This window comes from Labeo rohita, chromosome 18, assembly GCF_022985175.1.
Source record: "Labeo rohita strain BAU-BD-2019 chromosome 18, IGBB_LRoh.1.0, whole genome shotgun sequence".
NCBI classification, from domain to species: Eukaryota; Metazoa; Chordata; class Actinopteri; order Cypriniformes; family Cyprinidae; genus Labeo; species Labeo rohita.
In genome coordinates, this window is record NC_066886.1 from 30,213,235 (window position 1) to 30,233,918 (window position 20,684).

The window sequence follows — 20,684 nt, forward strand, 5'->3', positions numbered from 1 at the left end:
TCGAAAGGTCACAGGTGTTTACAAAGCGAACGCTAAGACTAAGAAACTGCAAGTAAGTCAAAAGGTGTTTACAAACAAAAATATACAATGATGTCGGATGTTTCTTAAGACGTAGGAGAAAATAAGATGTAGTTTTTTCGCCATTCTATACCTTTTTTAGCCAGAGTACACAGACAATGAACTTTCAGCAAAATGAAGGAATCTTTTTTCGAGTCATTTCGTTCATTTTAGCAAAACATAATTAAAATGTTACGTGTTACTTCCCTAACACATCTACTGCTTACACAAATGTTGATCACACTAAAAACAAGACAAAACTATAATGCTATAAGAAACAGAAAAGATTAATTAATTGTTTACCTGGGTCTTTAGTCTATGATTAGCTCACCTCACCTCTTATCTGATAAGTTTTCAGGTTTTAGTCGTTCGTTCATCACTTGACACCCCCATAAGCTTAACCAATGCAGTGTGAGCTGAAAAAGAATTGATTAGTTCGTCTCTCAAGTCTTTGGGTTTGAGTCATTCGTTCATCACGTGACAGCCCCATAAGACTTGAAAAACCCGAAGACTCGAAACAGGTGAACTAATTCCAGTACAGAACCTAATAGGGTGTTGCGCAAGCGCGACTGAACGAATCACTCCCTGAGACGATTCGTTCAAAGAATGAATGAATAAATCGTTGAAGAATCACCCATCACTAATTCGTAGCATCGTGGACGCGCATCCCGGAGCCTGTGCTACACAAGCTTTTGTGCTTAAAAAGTATACAAATTTTTATTTTTCGGAAAAAATGGCCAATCGTTCCGCTAGATAAGACCCTTCTTCCTCGGCTGGGATCGTTTAGACCCCTTTGAAGATGCATTTAAACTGCATTTTGGAAGTTCAAAATCGGCACACCAGTGAAGTCCATTATATGGAGAAAAATCCTGAAATGCTTTCCTCAAAAATCATAATTTCTTCATGACTGACGACAGAAAGACATGAACATCTTTGATGACAAGGGGGTGAGTAAATTATTTGTAAATTGTTGTTCTGGAAGTGGACTTCTCCTTTAAAGGTGCTATATGTAAGTTTTTGACTCTACTCAAGCATAAAAATACCATAATATGTTTGCAAATATTTAAGAAACATGCTAAGTTAACATACTTGTTTATCTAAAAAAACAATGCTACATTTTGGGGTATTTCAGCACCCCGGGTTGCCAGTTGGCAGAAAACACAGCGTATTTCATTTCAGTCATGGAAGCTGCCAAACGAAAGGGGTCAGAGTCAGAGATCAAACATTCTACCCTTCCTAAAAGGGCTCGGCATCCATCCAAAAAAGTGTATGATCAACGGTATAATAAAAGCCATGCGTTTGAGAGATGGAGACGGCTTAAGATAGACAAAGGTTTCAAAACGAACGCTGAGTTGGCTAATTTTCTCCTTGACAGGTAATAGTTAGCTAAAGTTAGTTAGCTGATGTATCCTGGCTACTAGTAGGAATATTTTAAGTAAATTCAACATTCAGACAGTACACGTTTACACTGTGTTTCGTGGTACCTGGCTCTTAAGACAGTGTGTATTCGAGACAGTGTGGCTGACTAGTGCAGAGATGCAGACGGGTCATTGCTGTTTATCACATCGGTAACAACCATGACAGAAAAGTCAAGTCAAGTTCTCTCCAATATTTTGAATTTGTCAAGTCCTCTCCAATATTTTGAATTTGGACTGCAATACCTAGTTCAATTTTAACGTGTCAATTCAACATGCAGCACCTTTAAAGAGACATGCACAAAAACAGTGCCTAATAAATGTTCTGTGGGGTATTTTGACCTAAAATTTTACAGACACATTCTGGGGACACATGGGACTTATATTACATCTTGTAAAAAGGGGCATGATATGTGCCCTTTAACAGTTATTTAATGTCCATAATCAAGCCTCATATTAAATTGTTTATGGTTTGCTTTATTTTATGCCGTTTTTACAAATGAGGACATCCCAAAGAACTTTTTGAGAGGTTTTTTAGCAAATAAGTCCCCAAAAAGAAAATAGTTCAACCACATTTTTTTGTTGTTTTTATTGTTGCTCTGGGAATTACAGGCAGCAGAAAAGTAAAGATATTTGTAAAAATGAAATGAATTTAGTTTCTATATAATTTTGCACAGACCAAGAAACTGAACATTAGGCTCTGAATTACAGGCAATAATGTTGTAAATAATGTTTAGTTTCTTGCACAGACCAATCGTTTTGCTTCATAAGACCTCAGTAAATCATCAGAATTCGCAGGTATTACTTTTGTGTTCTTTGGCATGCTTTGTTTTATTCTAAAAAAATGGGCAGCTGCTGATTTGCTTTCTATGAATCACCAAGGACCACAGTTTTAGCTAAATATCTGTACTTTTCTACTGAAGAAAAGAAGTCACCTATAACTTGGATGGCCTGATGGTGAGTAAATTAACAGCAAATTTTCATATTTGGGTGGACTATTCCTATGTTGTTGATGAACATTCAGGTTCACTCATAAATGCATCATATTGTGGTAGTGAAACGCATTGCAAATATTTTTTTTTTTTTTTTTTTAACATAAAAAAGAATGTAGTTTCTAGGTATTGGCATCAGCCTCAGCCATCTTTATCATTGAGGACATCCCCAAAATGAGTTTTTTGGAGGTTTTGTCAAATTTAGCTCACTTCTGGGAACAGATTTGTCCCCAAAATATGGTTAAGTATGTACACACACACACACACACACGCATATGGGGATATCCATTCTGACGCTATTATCTGTGTCATCTGAGCTTATATGTTGGTGGTCCTCTAATGACATCAGCACTCCTCTCTTTTGTGAGTATCAAACATGTGCTTCAGATTTCCCCCCCAAAAATCAATCATCTCAGATGTTCATTTAGCCTCTTTCAAACACAAACTTGAATCTCTGGAAAGTTTCTCTGGCTGACGTCACTTTCATGTTCTCAATTCAAATGCCATTTGCTAGAGACAAACTCCCATTTCGGGCTCTTGTTTTCTCAGATCAGTCTCTTTCTGATTTGTTCTGGACTGTGTAAATGGGATCAAAGTGGCAAGCTGTAATAGCTGAGTTTTGAGAAGAAGCGGTTAAAAAAAAAAACACGCTTTTCACAGGGTTCTCTGGGTCATTCTCTTAAGATGTTCTCTGTTTTTCTCTGTCTGTCTGTCTTCTGCTCTCTCCCACGTCTCACTTTCTCTCTCTCTCTAATCTCTTTCTCTTTCACAAACACAGTTCATTGGTTTAGGAGGTGTGTATTTGTGTTCCCTTTATACAGTTGTTCTGACACACTGATGTAATTGCTGCTTTAGAGACTCCATGCTTTAACACACACAAACTTTGACAAATGTGACGAAACTTTCTAAACAGGAAGACTAGGCGGGATGTATCAAATGGCCCATTTCTTTTGAATAGTCTGTGTGTCATAGACATGAACAGTTGAGTCCGACTGCTTGATAGATGATACAGGTGGTTTCAGAGGGAGGGACATTCTTGTTTTAGAGAGCATTTGATTGGACGAAAATCGTCAGTACTTTCTTTTGGTGTTTTTAAAAACAAGAAACAAGGATTCCATGAAATTACAGTGGATATCTTGCCTGTAGTCCATGTGTGATTAAATATTGTATTTAATTGACAGACCTAATCTTTGTGAAAAAATGTGCTTGACTGTATTGAAATCTAGCATTCTAAAGCTAACTACATCTAATATAAACTTAAACTATAATACATTTTCATTTAATTGCATGCAAATAAGTGTCCAGAAAACATTACATGCAGTTTGCAAATAAGGCTATTCTTTTAAAGGGGTCATGGGATGCAAAGTTCACATTTACATGTTGTTTGAACATGAATGTGTGTTGGTAGTGTATGTACACATCTATGATGATAAAAATCCATGTAGTGGTTATAATATCCCCTTTTTCAAATTGAGCCATTCTCGGTGTGACGTCGCACTGACAGAGACCACTCCCACGATAGTTGATTGACTTCAGCGTCTTACCTCAGACCCGCCTTAAATCAGCTGTAACAGTCCGACCTCCATTGTTTCGATGCCGGAGCAGGGATTAAGTTAGACAAGAATATCTCCGATTGAGCGATTGAGGTGTTGTATTGCTGGATGTAATGATGAACATAGTGGTCGTCATTTACTCCCGACATCTGAGCCGCTGAAGATGCAATAGATTACGTTTGTTTGTGAATGGAATGCGCCTCCCGATCTACATATATCCATCTATGTTCATGCGAATCATTCGTGATCCAGCTTCACTTACAGCAGAAGTGAGTATAAGGTTTTTTTTTTAATCTTTGCGATCACCTTTTCTAATAATGTGCTAGTTAGCAAGTTTAGAGGCTAAACACGGCTAAAGTAAACAGGCTCGTCACTCCACAGAGAGAAGAGAGGGGCGGGGTGAGCAGAGCTCATTAACATTTAAAGCAACCTTGACCAGAACAGGATGTTTTTTGCAGAGCTGATTTTGGCAAGGTAAAAAGGGTGTTATTTTACACTACCATTGAGAATTTTTAACCAAAGTATATTATAGACTTTTCATTAAGACCCTAAAGAATCATATCAACTTGTGGAAAATGGGCATCTGATGACCCCTTTAAAGTAAAATATTTCCTTAAGTACACATTTTAAAGTTTGCTAATGTGTACTTCTTTTTAACTAGGGTCTAGATGTATAGTCCTCACTGTCACTGGCATCAGCCATTTAAAAAATCATAGTGGTTAACCTCTAATGCTAATGATTGTAGTTAGCACAGTCGACCTGACCTGTCCACTTTAGAAGATGAGCAGAAAGGCTGCTGTGATACATTATCATGAGAGAATTTCCTCTAGGAGTTAATGAGTGATGAACACTGTGTGTCTTTTAGTTAATGACTAATGCTGGTGTCTAGCAACTTGTGTGTGAAATGTCAATTTAAAGGTAAATTGGGATATTTTATTTTTTTCATATATATATATATATATATATATATATATATATATATATGTGTATATATACATACACTAACTGAATGTGGGGCAGGATTATCAGAAATCAAAAAACATCAACAAACATATGCATAACTTGTTCTGTACCATTCATGCTATGAACATAAATACAGTAATATACAACCGGCCAATGCACCTTAGCAACTGCACAACAATGCGTAAATAAACACTTGGACACCTTAGTAACCTCATAACAATGCTTAATAACAGCTCTGAAGACCTTAGCAACGACACAGCATTGCATAAAAACCATTCAGACCACCCTAAAAACCATACAAGAAGTGCAAAAATCTCCCAGAACACCTTAGCAACAGAACAAACGAAAAAAAAAAAACACTCACAGTACCCTGGAAACTGGATAGCAACAACCTGACTAAAGTCCAGTTCACATTATATACAAAAACAATAACTGTTACGTTTTTTATTTTTATTTTTTGTTTAATTCTATGAAAATAGGGAAGTTGACACCACACCATAACGCAACAGAGTAACACTGGGATCACTGGAATCACTTTCAGAATGATTCTTTTCCAGCTGATATGATATGAATGATAAAAACATTGGCAGCCAATTAGAATCAACAGCTTCAAAGATCTCAAGCATTTAAAGGGTCAGAAGACTCAGTTGACACATGTGTCTATCATAAACAGAATGTTATCATTTGTTGTCATTATAGGAGTAAACTGGTTTTAAAGAGATCACCCCCAAATGAAAATTTTATTGAATTTTTATTAAATTTTTCATTTATTTTTCCTCACCCTCAGGCCTTCCAAGATGTAGGTGACTTATTTTTTAGCTGAAACTGTGGTCTTTGGTGATTCATAAAATGCAAGCCCAGTTCTGCATAGGTAAACACCAGTCACCTGTTTTTCAGAAAACGTAGAAATCAAACTGTTTTCGCATATCCGTTTGGTGCCGCTGTGGCACAGAAATGACACTCCTCACGAGAAATAGAAAGGGAAAGAGTCTGTTATTTGAGACCGAGAGGAAGAAAGGGCGCAAATAACTTTATAGAGGAAGGAGAGGGTGTTTGTGAACGGCAGCAAGTGGAAAAAAAAGTTTCCCGTTGCAGAGACGGAGAGTGTGATGGAGGGGCAGAGGTGTGCTAGTGAGGGGGTGGGAGAGGGACTGATAATGTGTCTTTTGTTTTTGAGGTCAATAGCTTGAATGCCTCTGGGATGGAAATATGTGTGGGACCCCGTTACCCGTCACTGACACTGACTGAAAGTGTATGTATGACTGTGTGTAATATGTACCAGCTATTTATGACTAATTATTAGAATTTCAGACTTAATTAAAATTAAGCACAAGCTTTTAGGCCTGCATGATTCATCAAAATAAAACCAAAACTGCAATATGGCTTTAAATGGCTGTGACTTATTTAAATAATGCATGTTTCAGAGTGATGCACAGCACTATGTTCTTATAAATGAGATGAGCAGCTCATGAATGTAATGTGAAATAAAATAATTATGATGTTATTTTTAATAATGTAATAATTTAATCATTAGGGCCTGAGCACCGGTGGTCTGAGGACCCTGTTGGAATTGCTCAGATTCTTCTTCTCCAAAATGAATCGCATTTTTGAGAGCCTAAACATGTCCGAAAACTCATGAAACTTTGCACGCGCACCAAAAGTGGTGAAAATGTACATCTGATATGGGTTTTAGAAGTGGGTGTGGCAAAATGGCTCAACAGCGCCACCTATGAAATTTCATTGAAGTGCCTCTCGAGCTATGTTTCACATAAATGTATGAAATTTAGTAGACAAATGTAACACACCAATACCTACAAAAAAGTCCCTCGGTGCGAAGTCCGAAACCCAACAGGAAGTCTGTTATTTAGAATTTTCTCAGCAAGTTTTGTGTCCTTTTTGCCATTTCCAGGCGTTGTATTTAAACAAACTCCTCCTAGAGATTTAAACAGATCGACACCAAATTTGGTCAGTGTAATCTAAAGCCCTTTGTGACATTAAATGACAATAAGTTTTCGTTGAAGGGCGTGTCCGTGGCGGTCTGACGAACTTTGATGTTTCACCATGAAAAAGGAAGTTGTTATAATTCAGGCATACAATGTCCGATCTGCACCAAAATTCACATGTTTAATAAGAGTCCTGTCCCGAACACATGCCCATCACTATATTCATGTATAGCTATAGCACCATCTGCTGGCAACAGGAAGTGAGATGTTTTACTCTGTAACAAACTCCTCCTAGAAATTTAATGACATTAATATTATAATTGGTCAGTCTAATCTAAAGGCCTTTGCCATGGTAAATTGCAAAGATCTTGAGTTTTCGTTAAAGGGTGTGTCTGTGGCAGCCTGACAAAACCAATATCCAGTTATAGTCATAGCGCCACCAGCTGGCAGCATATAAATGACTTTAACATATTCCTTCTATATTTACCACTTTAAAAGCATATTGCCCACTGCTCGCTGTTTTGCTATAGCCACCGGATGGTGGTGAGCCCGGGTGTGAGGACCCTTTCAATTTTACGTTGTATCCTAAATTAAAAAAAAAAAAAAAATTTACAGTGAAATATTGTAATAGTAATTGTATTTGGTATTGTATTTGTATTTGTATTTGGTATTGTATTTGTATTTTTTATTCAATAATAATAATAGTAATAATAATAAATGTAATTTTAGAAACATTGTTCAGCCCTAAACACAGCAAACCTTGGTTTGGTTTTTAAAATTGTAATTGCAATTGTTTACATTTTTTATTTTACGGTCAAAAATTACAACAGTTTTTTTTTTTTTTTTTTTTTTTATCTTAGTAGTAGTGGTAGTAGTAGTAGTAATAATAATAATAATAATAATAATAATAATACATTTTATTATTATTATTATTATTATTATTATTATTATTATTTATGTTTTTATTATATTTATTGAGGTAATTTTTCGATTTTCAGACATACAAAAAAACACAATCACAAAACAAGACAAAACACACCTACACAAGTGTAAAAAACAAACAAACAAACAAAAAACAAAAAAAAAAACATCTCCTTCAGATAGATTCAATTCAGCAGTCAACCACATCACTGTGTAAAGGCAAAAAAGGTCAAAAATAGATTTTTACTCAATGTGACATTATGAATAATATAATGTAATTATAATAATATAATAATAATGACAATAAAAATACAAATATTAATATATAATCACCTAGGTACTTAAAGCAAGAGTGATAGGGGAAGTGAAAATAAAAATAAAAATAGAGAACATTAAGAGAGAAAACGAACAAAAAGAAATGGTGTATTAACACCGACACTACGATTACAAGGTTTCAAGTAGTGTCGCGATTATCGGAAATTATTAACAGGTGATTGAAAACAGGCCTCCAAGAAGCTTCAAATAGATCTATATTTCCAGACATACTATATCTAAGCCTTTCTACATGAAGGGTGGAGGAAAGTTCAGACAACCAGATCTTGAATAACGGCCTTGACTTATTCTTCCACATGCAAAGAATAGATTTTTTTGCGATCATCATACCATACTGTATAGGCACTTGGAAAGCATTGTTAAGATGCTGCAAGGAGGCTGACCAGTCAAGAACAGCAGTTGCAGGATCTAAGGGAAGCTCGCAAGCATAAACTTCTGAAAGAAATTGAAAAACTTCTGACCAGAATTCACTGATTTTAGGGCATGCCCAAAAAAGATGACCAAGCGAACTCTCAGCAGATTCACACTTATTGCAGAGAGAGGAAATAGTGGGATAAAAAGTATTAAGTTTAACCCTAGAGTAGTGCAATCTATGTAACACCTTGTACTGAATAAGTTGGTGCCTAGCATTAATAGAGCAGGTGTATATATTTTTATATTATTATTATTATTGTTATTGTGTAATCACAATATTTTGGTAAATTTCTTCAGCCCTAAACACCGAAAAAGTGGATTGATTTTTTTTTTTTTTTTTCTTTTCTTTTTTTTTTTTTATTGCAGTCACATTTTTATCAGAAAAATCGCAATTTGATTCTGTTCCCAATTCATTCAGCTAGCCTTTAGAATATGGAAAATAAGGCTGATTTCTTTTGATCATTTGCATAAACACTGGTGTCATTGGGTGTGTGTGTGTGTGAATGTCTCTTGTGCAACAGGTGTCAGGGTGCCCTGTTCAGACCTGTATGTATGACGTGTACCACATGCCTCTCCCACACAGTCTACATCACAGACCTGCAACGACAGCATGGGAACTCCCTCAGCACACACACACACACACACACATGCAGGAGAGCTCCGCAGGTTATGGACAAAGGCAGGTGGCTGCTGGGATTGTGTGTAGTTCCTCTTTCATTCACTTGAGAGAAACCCAATCCTTCACACATTTCGGTCTTGGCAGCTGTGCCAAGGCATATGTATGTACACGTGAGTGTGGATCTGCGGTAACTCTTGGAATGTGGACAGTTAGTTTCTATTGTAAATATGTCTTCAAGAGCCCATGAAGTGGTTTGATCAGTGCATTTTTCTTTTCTGATTTGATGTTAAGGCTGCACGATTAATCAGAACTGCGATATGGCTTGGTGTGATTATCAAAGCGCAAAGGCTGCGATTTAATTAAATGAATGTGCGCTGCTTGTTTAATAGTGAAGTGTCTTTGTTCATTTACATGTGAGCAGCTTGTGATCCACAGCAGCGTCTCAGAGCGGCTCTGAATTACTTCTCTGCATCTGCTCTGAGTTTGGGTTGCTTTAAAGTGCATTTAGGAGCACAACATACTTGTAATGAGAAACGCTTATCAACAAAAGGGAAGCTTTAAGAGCTGCCTGCAGTTTTCTGTCAAAATAAAAGGTTGATGTAGTTGTAGTATTGTAATATTATAGTTGCAATATAAAATACAATTATTATTATTATAGTTATATTTTTCATTATTTTTTAAAAAAGTGAAATTTGTTAGTAATAGTAAAAAATTAGTAATGCTTGTTTTATAATAATAATAATAATAATAATAATAATAATATTTTTTGTATTTTTTTATATTATAGTCATATTGATATATAATCACAAAATTTGTGACAAACCACATCAAACCTTTTTTTTTTTTTTTTTTTTAAATTAAAATGACAACGACATTTTTTTTTTTTTTTTTTTTTTTTTTGATGGGATATTCCCATTCTAGACTAGAGACCACTAGATTGGACAAAAGTAGACACACCCCTGAGTGCAAGATGAGTCATCATTCCTTTTCTAGAAATTAAAGACTTTAAATATGTGTGTGTGTGTGTGTGTGTGTGTTTTTTTTTTTTTTTTTCGTTAAAGGTTAATTTATTCAAATTTTCATTTAGCACATCAGCATATAGATGACTCAAAGGCCTTTAAGAGTTTTAGGAAATATGTAAATGTGAAAATAATAGTAGTAGATGCAAAATATGTAAATACCTGTTTTTATTAGATCACAAGGTGTCTGATATTTTATTCATTTGCAAACATTGACGTTTATCGTGGGAAACGATAAAGAGCAAGAGAGAAAATAAGAACTGTTTGATGAAAAATGAGACAGTCTGGATATTATTATTGAAGGTGGGGAGTTTTTGTGGTTTCTGCTCACTGTGGGCGGAGCAAATTAAGCAGGAAATTCACTTCTGGGCATCAGTGTGTCCAAACATCATTTACAGCCCCCTTCTTAAAGGGACGGTTACACCTTTCCAAAAGTCTCGCTCTGTTTCAAAGGTTGTTATTTCTCTCTAGTCATTATGCTAAAATGGCTCATTGTTTTTTAATGTTTTTGTGTGATAATGGGTCATGATTGAATTAAATTAAAGTATAATTAAATTTCTGTGGTGTGTGTTACAGATCAGTGTGCGTGCAGTGAGGAGACGTCGGAATGAACTTGTTTGTTGGATCTTCATCCACATGAGGTGTGTAAATCCTCAGCAAACCCACAGCCTCCTCTGCAAACTGGCCTGTCCTGAGATTGTGTCTGCCCTAAACATGTACAAGACCATTTACATTGTAATAAAATGATTTCTTTACACTGAGCTCCTGAGATAGTATCTCACAAAAGTGAGTACACCCCTCACATTTCAGCAACGTTTTTAGTATATCTTCTTAAGGAACAATACTATAGAAATGAAACGTGGATATATTTGAGAGTAGTCAATGTGCAGCTTGTATAGCAGTGAATATTTACTGTCCCCTGAAAATAGCTCATCATACAGCCATTATTGTCAAAACAGCTGGCAACAAAAGTGAGTACACTCTAAGTGATAACAGCACTATGTCATTTAACCATGCAAAGCCACATGTCCTATTCATCATGTTCATGTTTTTGTCTGCTTGACAGGACCCTACAAAGTTGTGTATCTTGTATTAGAGCAGTTAAAATTTGGTGATTTGAGTACAGTTCTCTCATACTGACCACTGGATGTTCAACAAAGCATCTCATGGCAAAGAACTAATTTGAGAATTAGAATTGTTGCTCTCCACGAAGATGGCCTAGGCTATAAGAGGTTCAGTAACAACCTGAAACTGAGTCATACAGAGGTTTTCCAAGTCAGGTTCCATTCGGAATAGGCCTTGCAAGGGTCGATCAACGAAATTGAGTGCTCGTTCTGTGCGTCAGGTGCAGAACCTGATGCATGAGTGCTGGCAGCATTGCTTTAGAGGTTGCAGAAGTAGAAGGTCCGCTTGTCAGTGCTTAGACCATACGCTGCACACCACAAGAAGTCGGTTTGCACTGGCGTCATCCAAGAAGGAAGCCTCTTCTGACGCTGGCTTACAAGAAAGCCCGCAAACAGTTTGCTGAGGACAACCTGTCCAAGAGCATGAGTTACTGGAACCATGTCCTATGGTCTGATGAGACTAAGATAAACTTGTTTGGCTCAGATGGTGTCCAGCATGTGTGGTGATGCCCTGCTGAGGAGTACCAAGAAAATTGTGTCTCTCCTACAGTCAAGCATGGTGGTCTGGGGCTGCGTGAGTGCTGCTGGTACTGGGGAGCTGCGGTTCATTGAGGGAAACATGGATTCCATTATGTACTGTACATTTCTGAAGCAAAACATGATGCCTTCCCTTTAGAAACTGAGTCGAACGGCAGTTTTCCAACATGATAATGACCCCAAACACACCACCAAGATGACAACTGCCTTGCTGAGGAAGGTGCAGGTGAAGGTGATCTGACCCTATTGAGCACCTGTGGTGCATCATCAAGCGGAAGGTGGAGAAGCACCATGTGTCTAACATCCAGCAGCTCCATGATGTCATTATAGAGGATTTAAGAGGGGATCCCGGCAACAACCTGTGCAGCTCTGGTGAATTCCATGCCCAGAATGATTAAGGCAGTGCTAGATAACAATGGTGCTAACACAAAATATTGACACTTTGGACACAGTTTTGATAAGTTCACTTAGGGTGTACTCACTTTTTTTGCCTCTTTGTTGAGTTATTTTTAGGGGACAAGCTATACAAGCTGCACATTGACTACTACTATATATCCAAGTTTTATTTCTATAGTATTGTCCCTTGAGAAGATATACTAAAATGATTGCTGAAATGTGAGGGGTGTACTCACTTTTGTGATATATACATTTTATTACATACATAATTTATATACATTTTAATTGAACTATCCCTAAGTAGAAATCGATTTTTAAAATAGTCCATAATCAACATGTCCTCGAAATTATTTCAGTAAAACGACATAAAAAAATCCACCCATTTTGCAGTTGAAGTTTAGTATCAAGCTTACAGCTAATTGGTCTGCTAGTCAACAGTCTGAAGTGATGTACAATTCACCCATTGTTTTTTTTATTTTCAATTCTTTGAATTTATGGGTTGTTCGTGTAACAAACATGGTTTTAGATCGAGTTTCCTTTGAAGAACAGTTTGTTGTCTTTTTTTATGGCTGTATTAAAATAGCGAATGATCATATTGGGTTGTATCATCTCTCTTACGAAGTACATTGTGTTGTTGGCAGTGAACTTTGAATCCTGTTTAAGCATTAAGAGTGTTTTGGTGAAGGATGAAGGACAGATCTAGAAATGTGATAGTTTTGATCATTTTCTTACTGTATGAACATAAACAAGGAAATAATAGTGGGACGTTTTGTAACTCTCGTTAAAAACAAAAAGACTTGTAAAAATAATATTATAAAATAGATGCTTCAGACTTTGAACTCTACAATTGCAATACATCCATTGTAAAATAGTCAGTATGCACACAATTGTGACTGCTCTTTTAGTTAACAGTTATCATACAGCCCTACTTGTATACATCTGATAAGAGATGAAGTGGGGAAAATTTGCTAGAAATGTAACAAGACAAACTCTCACACTCTTTAATCTCTCTCTCTCTCTCTCTTCAGCTGTCTGTTTGCAGTCTCACTGTCAGACAGACACAACATATTGCTGCAACCCAACCCCCTCAGCTTCCTCTCCATCACCAGCCAATCAAATGCACTCTGAAAATAAACTATCCAATCATGGCAAGCAAGTGACAAGTGGGGCCCAATCACAGCTCCCCAATGTAAACCAAGCACAGCAGCAAGGACCTGCTGGCAACCAAGGGTCAAAGGGCAGTGGGTCTGGGAACCATGGGGTCAAATCCAACCAGATTTCTCCTGGCAACACTGGACTGAAGAGCCTCAACCAATCAGGTGGTGGAGTTGGTGGGATAATGAAGACCAAGGCAAAGAGGGAAAGGAGTGTCTCCATGGACACGGGAGACCAAAGAGAGTCACTCACCCCTGTTTTGGAGCCAGATGTCAAAGGTAGGCGTAATGCTGCTCTCATCCTCGAACCAAATATCCATGGGCCGCCCACAGTCCGTAGACTAACCGTCTGATGCCTTATACACAAAATAACATGAGCTTTCTTGAAACGGATCATATCCGATCTGTCTGACTAGCTCTACGGATTACACATATTAGGTAATGTGTTCTGACTACTTGATTACTTTTAGATTACTTTTGTAAGAAAATATTTTCCATTCTTTGTTATCAACATTTCCCAAACTGAGAAAGAACTGAAAGAACTCCAGGGGGGTTCGTGAGGTGATGAAAAGCTAATAATTAGAAAATCATAAAAATGTCAAATTAAACGAACTGTCCTGTCCATTTTCTGTGTAATTATAGTCACCCGACTAGTGGCTTGTGTGTGCATTTCCATAAAACTAGAATACTTTCCGAATGTATATAAGCGGTGCAGGAAGGAAGATTTAAGAGAGAAAGTAGAAGAATTAGAGCAAGTCAATACATTATCAATAATTTAATGCCATTGTGTAAAGAATATGCAAACATGTAGTCTGTAAAAAATAAATGTAATCTGATCTGATTATGAGCATTTTGAAATGTAATCAGTCACTATATACAGGAGCAGTTTTTGCTAAGTACATTACTGGTCAAAAGTTTTGTCCAACCCTGCATTTATTTGATCAAAAATACAGTGAAAACAGTATATTGTGAAGTATCATTACAATTTAAAAGTGTTTTCTGTTTTAATATTTTTTAAAAATGTAAAATATTCCTGTGATGACGAAGCTAAATTTTTAGCATCCATACTCCAGTCTCCAATGTCATATGATCCTTCTGAAGTTGTTGTAATATTTAGAATATTCGCTTCTCAATTATTGGTGCTCAGTAATTAATAATGGTTATTTTTGTTGTCATTGCTGAAAACAGTTTTTGCTTCTTTTGTGGAAATTTTTGCAACATTATCATTTTGACACACACCTTACAGGCACACCCTAGACACATCATCAGTAATGTAACCTGAGGTCATCAGGTTTTTCGGGTCTTTCAACATTATACACCCTTGCACAGGCGACCCAGCCAGGGGTTAGCAGTCCCCGACCATGTCTAGGTAGCTTGTGTGGTCCACCTTTTTATCCACAACCAACTGGATGCCTTCTCAGCAGTGGCCATGATGTTCCTAAATGCTTTATTCTGGTGAAGTCCCCTGATTCCCAAGAGCTTCAGCGTCCTGCAGTAAAGTTAATGTGTTAAACTGACAGTCATACTACAAAACATATAAATTGTTATTCATCTATTGCACAAAAGCAAAAAAACAAAAAAAAAACAACAACAACAACAAATTAAAGTGATTATTAAGCATAAGCAGAATTTCTATTTATAATGTGTTTAAAGCATTGAGCAATGTAGCTAATCGCAGACATATCTGTTGATTTCCGGAACGCAATGGCCAATCAGAGGTGATTAAGTTAGAATCCACTCACCGCTCAAAAGTTCTTGCGCAGTGCAGAATATTGCATGCTCACAAATCCTCGCATTTTAACACATGAAGTGTAGACATTGTGAAAGATTCATTGTGCATATTGTGTCCATTGTGTTATAACAGAGCTTTATGAGATGGCGATAAACTGAGATGTCAGCTTTTTAGTGATAATAAAGGGAGTACTGTTTGCTCGCATTCTGCCATGCCAAACCATGCACACAGCAGCCCATGGTTGCTTTTCTGTTACAAATAAATGACAAATATTTTATCGGGAGTGTTTATGGTAGGATGTTGTGGAACTTAAGAGATGTTACAGAACTATTTCATGTATATTTCATTGATGTACTGAAAACAAATCTATATAGGTTACTTTTATGTGGGCTTTTGTGGGCGGGAGCAGGACAAGGTAACCTATTTCTGTGGGGGCAGGCAGGCGCGAGACAAAATCCTGTGGGAGCGGGACTGAAAAATCCATCCTGTGGAGGTCTCTACCCAGCAGAGTGACTGGCCAGGCAATGTAAATGGCAATGGGTCTTCCATCCCCTGCTATGGCATTCACCTGCCAACTCCTCGTACTTGGCCCTCTTCCGTTCAGATGCCTCCTCCATAGGTCTTTCCAGGGCACAGTCAATTTCAGCAGAACCACCTGCCTTGATGATTCTGAAAAGAGGACCATGTCAGGCCTAAGCGTGGTCATGGCGATGGTTTCTGGGAATTTGAGCTGCCTTCCCAGATCAACCTTTAGCTGCCAGTCCCGAGCTGTTGCCAGAAGACCCCCGGCTGAGTTCCTGCTTCATGGCGATGGTTTCTGGGAATTTGAGCTGCCTTCCCAGGTCAACCTTTAGCTGCCAGTCGCAAGCTGTTGCCAGAAGTCCTCCCGCTAAGTTCCTGCTCCATGGTACATTCTCTCCAGCCTTGACAAATGTGATCGAGCGCTGGATGTGCTGGCTGCGGGTGCTTGCTGAGAGATTCCTGTGCTGATGGTTCCACCAATGGCCCTTAGCAGCTGGTCGTGGCACCATAGATAACGTCCCTCTCCCAGGGCTTTATAGCGGCAGCTTAATATGTACTTCAGGGATCCTCTTTTTTGGCATAGGAGGCATGAAGGGGTGTCTTTCAGGCCCCAGGAGTAGAGGATTGTTGGACTGGGGAGGACATCTTAGACTGATTGGATAAAGAACTGGATCCGGTGTAGCTCTGCTTTCCACAATTCGGCTCACAAGATCTTTCGGTCCATCACCTGTTCCCATCGAGTCTATGCCCCTTGTTGTTGCATCCTGCTGATGCGTCTCCATTCCTGCTCGAATTTCTTCTTGGACCAGTTGATGCCTGTCCTTTCCCTGGGCCTTGTCATTTTAAGGTTTGTGGTTACAGCCAAGCCCTGCAAGTCCTGACTCCACTGTCCCCACCAGTGCGCTGTGCCGCAGCCATACTTCAGCCTGGTCGACTGCCTCCTGGTCCTTCCACTTTCTACTTGTCCGCACCTCTATGCCAGTTGAGGAATCTTTGTTGTCAGTATTCTCTGTACAGCAGCACTTCTCTTGTTCAGCAAACCATGAACTCCTCCGAGTCTACTGAAGAGAAATTGTGGCTTGTTCTTACTCCTGTACAAGGCTATTCTTCTGAGACCCAACTACCTTTGCAGAACGTGGCTGATCTTTCTCTCAAATTCTTTGACTGTGGTTAGGGGAATGTCGTAAATCAGTAATGGCCAGAGGAGTCATGGCAGGATGCCATGCTGGTAAATCTAGGATTTAAACTGGCAGTTTTGATTGTCCACTGCAGTGATCCAGGTGTGCAACTCTTTTTCCAGTTACGTGAAGTGTGGCTATGTCCTTTAGTGTGCTCTTGAAGACTTTTCCCAGCCTCTTAACTGGTATTTCAATGATTGATGGAATTTGGACTTTTCCAAGAGAGAGATAGAACTTATCCGTTACATTTCCCTTCCTCACTACATGGATTCAGGACACTGAGATTTATTAATTTCTCCAACATATGAAATGTAGATGTTACAAATCCAGAGGTGACTCTCAAACTAAAGCAGGTATATTAGTACAAAATGAAGTCCCTGATCTTATCTGGAGCATGATTTGATCAGTGAGGTTTCCACCATCTTGTGTGGGATTGACCTATAGGCATTGGCAAGGTTGAGCCACAGCACTGCCAGATCGCCATCACCTTCTCAAACCTCTCGGATTTACTGGGTGACAAATCCAGTGCGCTCAATGCAGCCTGGCACTTTTGGGATCCCACCTTTTTGTACAGTGGTGTCTTTCTACTTATTCTGCAGGAGGAACTCCATCATGCATCAGGCAACAATAAAAAAAAATATCTTGCCCTCCACACTGACCCTGAACTGCTCGATGTTACTTGAGTTTTCCTCCTTTGGAATCCAGACACCCTCTACATGTCTCCACTGCTGCACCACTTTCCCCCTCCTCCAGATGACTCCGGTGATCTTCCATTTCTGGGGCACCTCTTGTAGACCACATAGGGCACTCCACTTAAATCCTGGTGCTGAGTTCATCCTAGCTGCTTTGACAACCTCCTAAACCTCTCTTATGCCACACTGGGTTCCAGAGGGGTTATCAAAGTGCTACACGGTGCGAGGTCCTGGTATCTTGCACGATCACTGTAGCTAGTACTGAGGTACTTATCAACGTCGTCTTGAGTGCAGTTGAGTCGATCGCTTCGAGGAGCCCGCTGGTAAATCCAAAGAGATTTGCGATAAAGGCTGCACGTCTGCGAGTACTCTCCTTGCCCTTGTCCTTACGATGTTCTGGATCTCAGCCAGGGCAGCCTTATTCTCCTCCTTTGCCTGTTTGAAAATCTTTCTAAGCGCATTGAGCTCCTGCTACAGCTGTCGGTTCTTCTCCTTCTAATGATTTGTTCCCGTAGTATCGCTGGACGAATGATGCTCCTTCAGGCCAAATCTCTGGCTGTTGCTTGGAGGATCTGGCCCACGTCCTCATCAATCTGGTGGCACTAATTTTTAAGCAGGCCACTTAACCTGATAACTTGTTCTGAAAGCCTGGCTTGGAAACGACCTAGTGGTGCGTGGAGGGTCTGGGCGCTGTAGGGTGGCTCTTGGCTCCTCCTACGTCTCACCAGGTACCTGACCTGTGCGTTGCATCACTTTTTTTTTTTACCAGACAAGCATTTTGGCCTGGTGGATCTTAAAGCCATACAGGTTTTTGCAGGCTTTGCTGCATCTACAAACTGCACATGTAGTCTTATGTCCATTAGTTTGGGTCAATACTGGTGTGTCTGTCCTTTTAAAATTTGTTTTTATTTATTTTGTTTTATTTTATTGTAATTATTTAATGTGTCCTAAAATAAAGTAATATTAATAATTGAATAAAAGCAGAAAAATTAATTTCTTAAAAAAAAAAAAAAAAATTAATCCTAGTGTATCATGGTTTCCACAAACATATTAATAACAATAATAAATGTTTCTTGAGCAGCAAATCTGCATATTAGGATGAATTCTGAAAGGTCATGTGACACTGAAGATTGGAGTAATGATGCTGAAAATTCAGCTTTGATCACAGGAATAAATTGCATTTTAAAACATATTAAAATAGTTTAAGGCTTTTTACTGTATTTTTAATGTAATTCTTCTTTTAAAAAACGTGAAAAAAGGTTAATTATTTTCCAGACTTTAGGTGTAGTGCATGTTAAAAAAAGTTTGTTTTTTGGTAACTTTTTTTTACTTAAAGTCACTTTGTTGATTTTGATTTCTGAGATTAATTTGTGAGATTCGTGAGATTTTAACACTGTTAATTTGTTTTAAAGTCATGATTATGTAAATAATATTTTAATAATTCATATTACCTTTAATATTATTATTTTTTTGTAAACAAAATCATAATATTGTGCTTTTTATTTTACACACATTCCTAGAAAGGGGATCCTTTCTTATCTAGTGGGTGGCTCTATGTCTAAGTGGTTAGAATATGCAGTAAAGTAGACCAGATTTTATGCCAATAATTAAATGTCAGGCTATGGGAGACTAGCATAACACACACACACACACATTCATGCACATACGATAGTCAATCGGTAGTGCACAAACAAAACTCAGCACAACACATATTCATTTTACTCATGTATATGTATCACTATATCTCTTGATCAACAACCTAAAAAGGCCATACTTCTGGAATTCCCCTTTTAACTGGAAACACAGTAAAGATGAAACTGCCTGTTTTCAGCAACCCCAAAATGCCCTGACCTTTCTGATCACGTGTGTCTCTGTGTGCGTGTCCTCATATGTGTGTATCATGTCAGATGTTTTGCTCTTGGAACAGCGCCAAATGCGCAAGTGCTTGTGTTTTCCTGTTGGTTGTCCTGTTGTGTGTGTCACTCACTAATTGAGTGGGGGTTGAGAGAGGCTCTGCGCACAGACAGGAAGTAGAATAGAGCGGGGTGGAGAGACTGAGGGGGAGGGAGACTATGCAACAAGTTCCTGAATGTCAACAGGTCCCCTACTGCACACACACACACACACACACACACACACACACACACACACACACCCGCACATGCACATACACAAGTTCCCTTATGTGGTTAGCTGATTCTGACAAAAACATGTCCATGTAATTTTTCACACCAAAGCCAAAGCAAAAAATAAATATATAATTATTAGATAGATTATCTAATAATAGATTAAATAGATTATGTAGTTTTTCTTTACAGTAATGAAAATTTGTTTCTTGCTTTAGAGTTCTCAAAATATTTTTTTTAATAAAATAAATGTTAAAATTAAACAAAATTATTTTAGTACATTTCATTGTTGCAAAAATCATTTAAAGGTTAAAACATAAAAATGTCTCTTACAATGTTCCAAAATAAATTAATAAATCAATAAACATAAAAAAGCTTTGCCAGTAGCATCATGAAAGGAATCATTTACAAAAATGAAAATTTTGTCATCACGTAAGCACTGTTCACACCACCAATTTTTTTTTTTCCACTGCATGTCAGCAGTTGCTATACTGATCGGTCACTAGTCTGCGTTTCTAGTTTTGGTTGCCCTAGTAACCGTTATGAATGCCACTACTGATAAGATGTTGTTCAGTGTCATTGTTCAGTGGTTTTATGCGACTAAAAATTAACATTCTAGAAGGAAAAAAGTTATATAATATAATATAATATAATATTTAATATGCAGTAGTGCATAAGGTCTCATATCACGACATGCTGAGCTCTTTGTGGGCATTGTGGCCATCTGTCTTCACTGACAATGCGGTAGATTTGAATGTGTGAAAGGGAACGAGAGACTTGCACAACTTCATTACGATAATGAGAACTGAAGGTGGTGAGAATATGCTGTATTGTCATGAAAAATTGCATAATATCTATGCAAAAAATACCTTCTTGTTATTTCTTTTGATTTGCATTGAAATATGACCAGAGCATGTTTCTGACAGGTCTCGTGAGATTCAGCCAAACTACTTCCGTCCAATATAAAAAGCAATAACAGGTCTTCTCTTCCTGG

At 38.0% G+C, this 20,684-nt stretch overlaps 1 protein-coding gene across 5 annotated transcripts in view; it reads left to right on the forward strand.

The window, feature by feature from the left end:
- The window catches only part of bcl9l (bcl9 like), a 59,365-nt gene that overhangs the window by 27,246 nt on the left and 11,435 nt on the right, over positions 1–20,684 (forward strand). For 4 of the 5 annotated variants that reach the window (XM_051135266.1, XM_051135263.1, XM_051135265.1 and 1 more), the window contains exons 2-3: positions 10,806–10,870; positions 13,315–13,719. In XM_051135266.1, the coding sequence (XP_050991223.1) occupies positions 13,404–13,719 (316 nt within the window). In that variant the 5' untranslated portion in view covers positions 10,806–10,870; positions 13,315–13,403. The remainder of the gene's footprint in view (positions 1–10,805; positions 10,871–13,314; positions 13,720–20,684) is intronic. The other variant, XM_051135262.1, reaches the window with a different exon arrangement.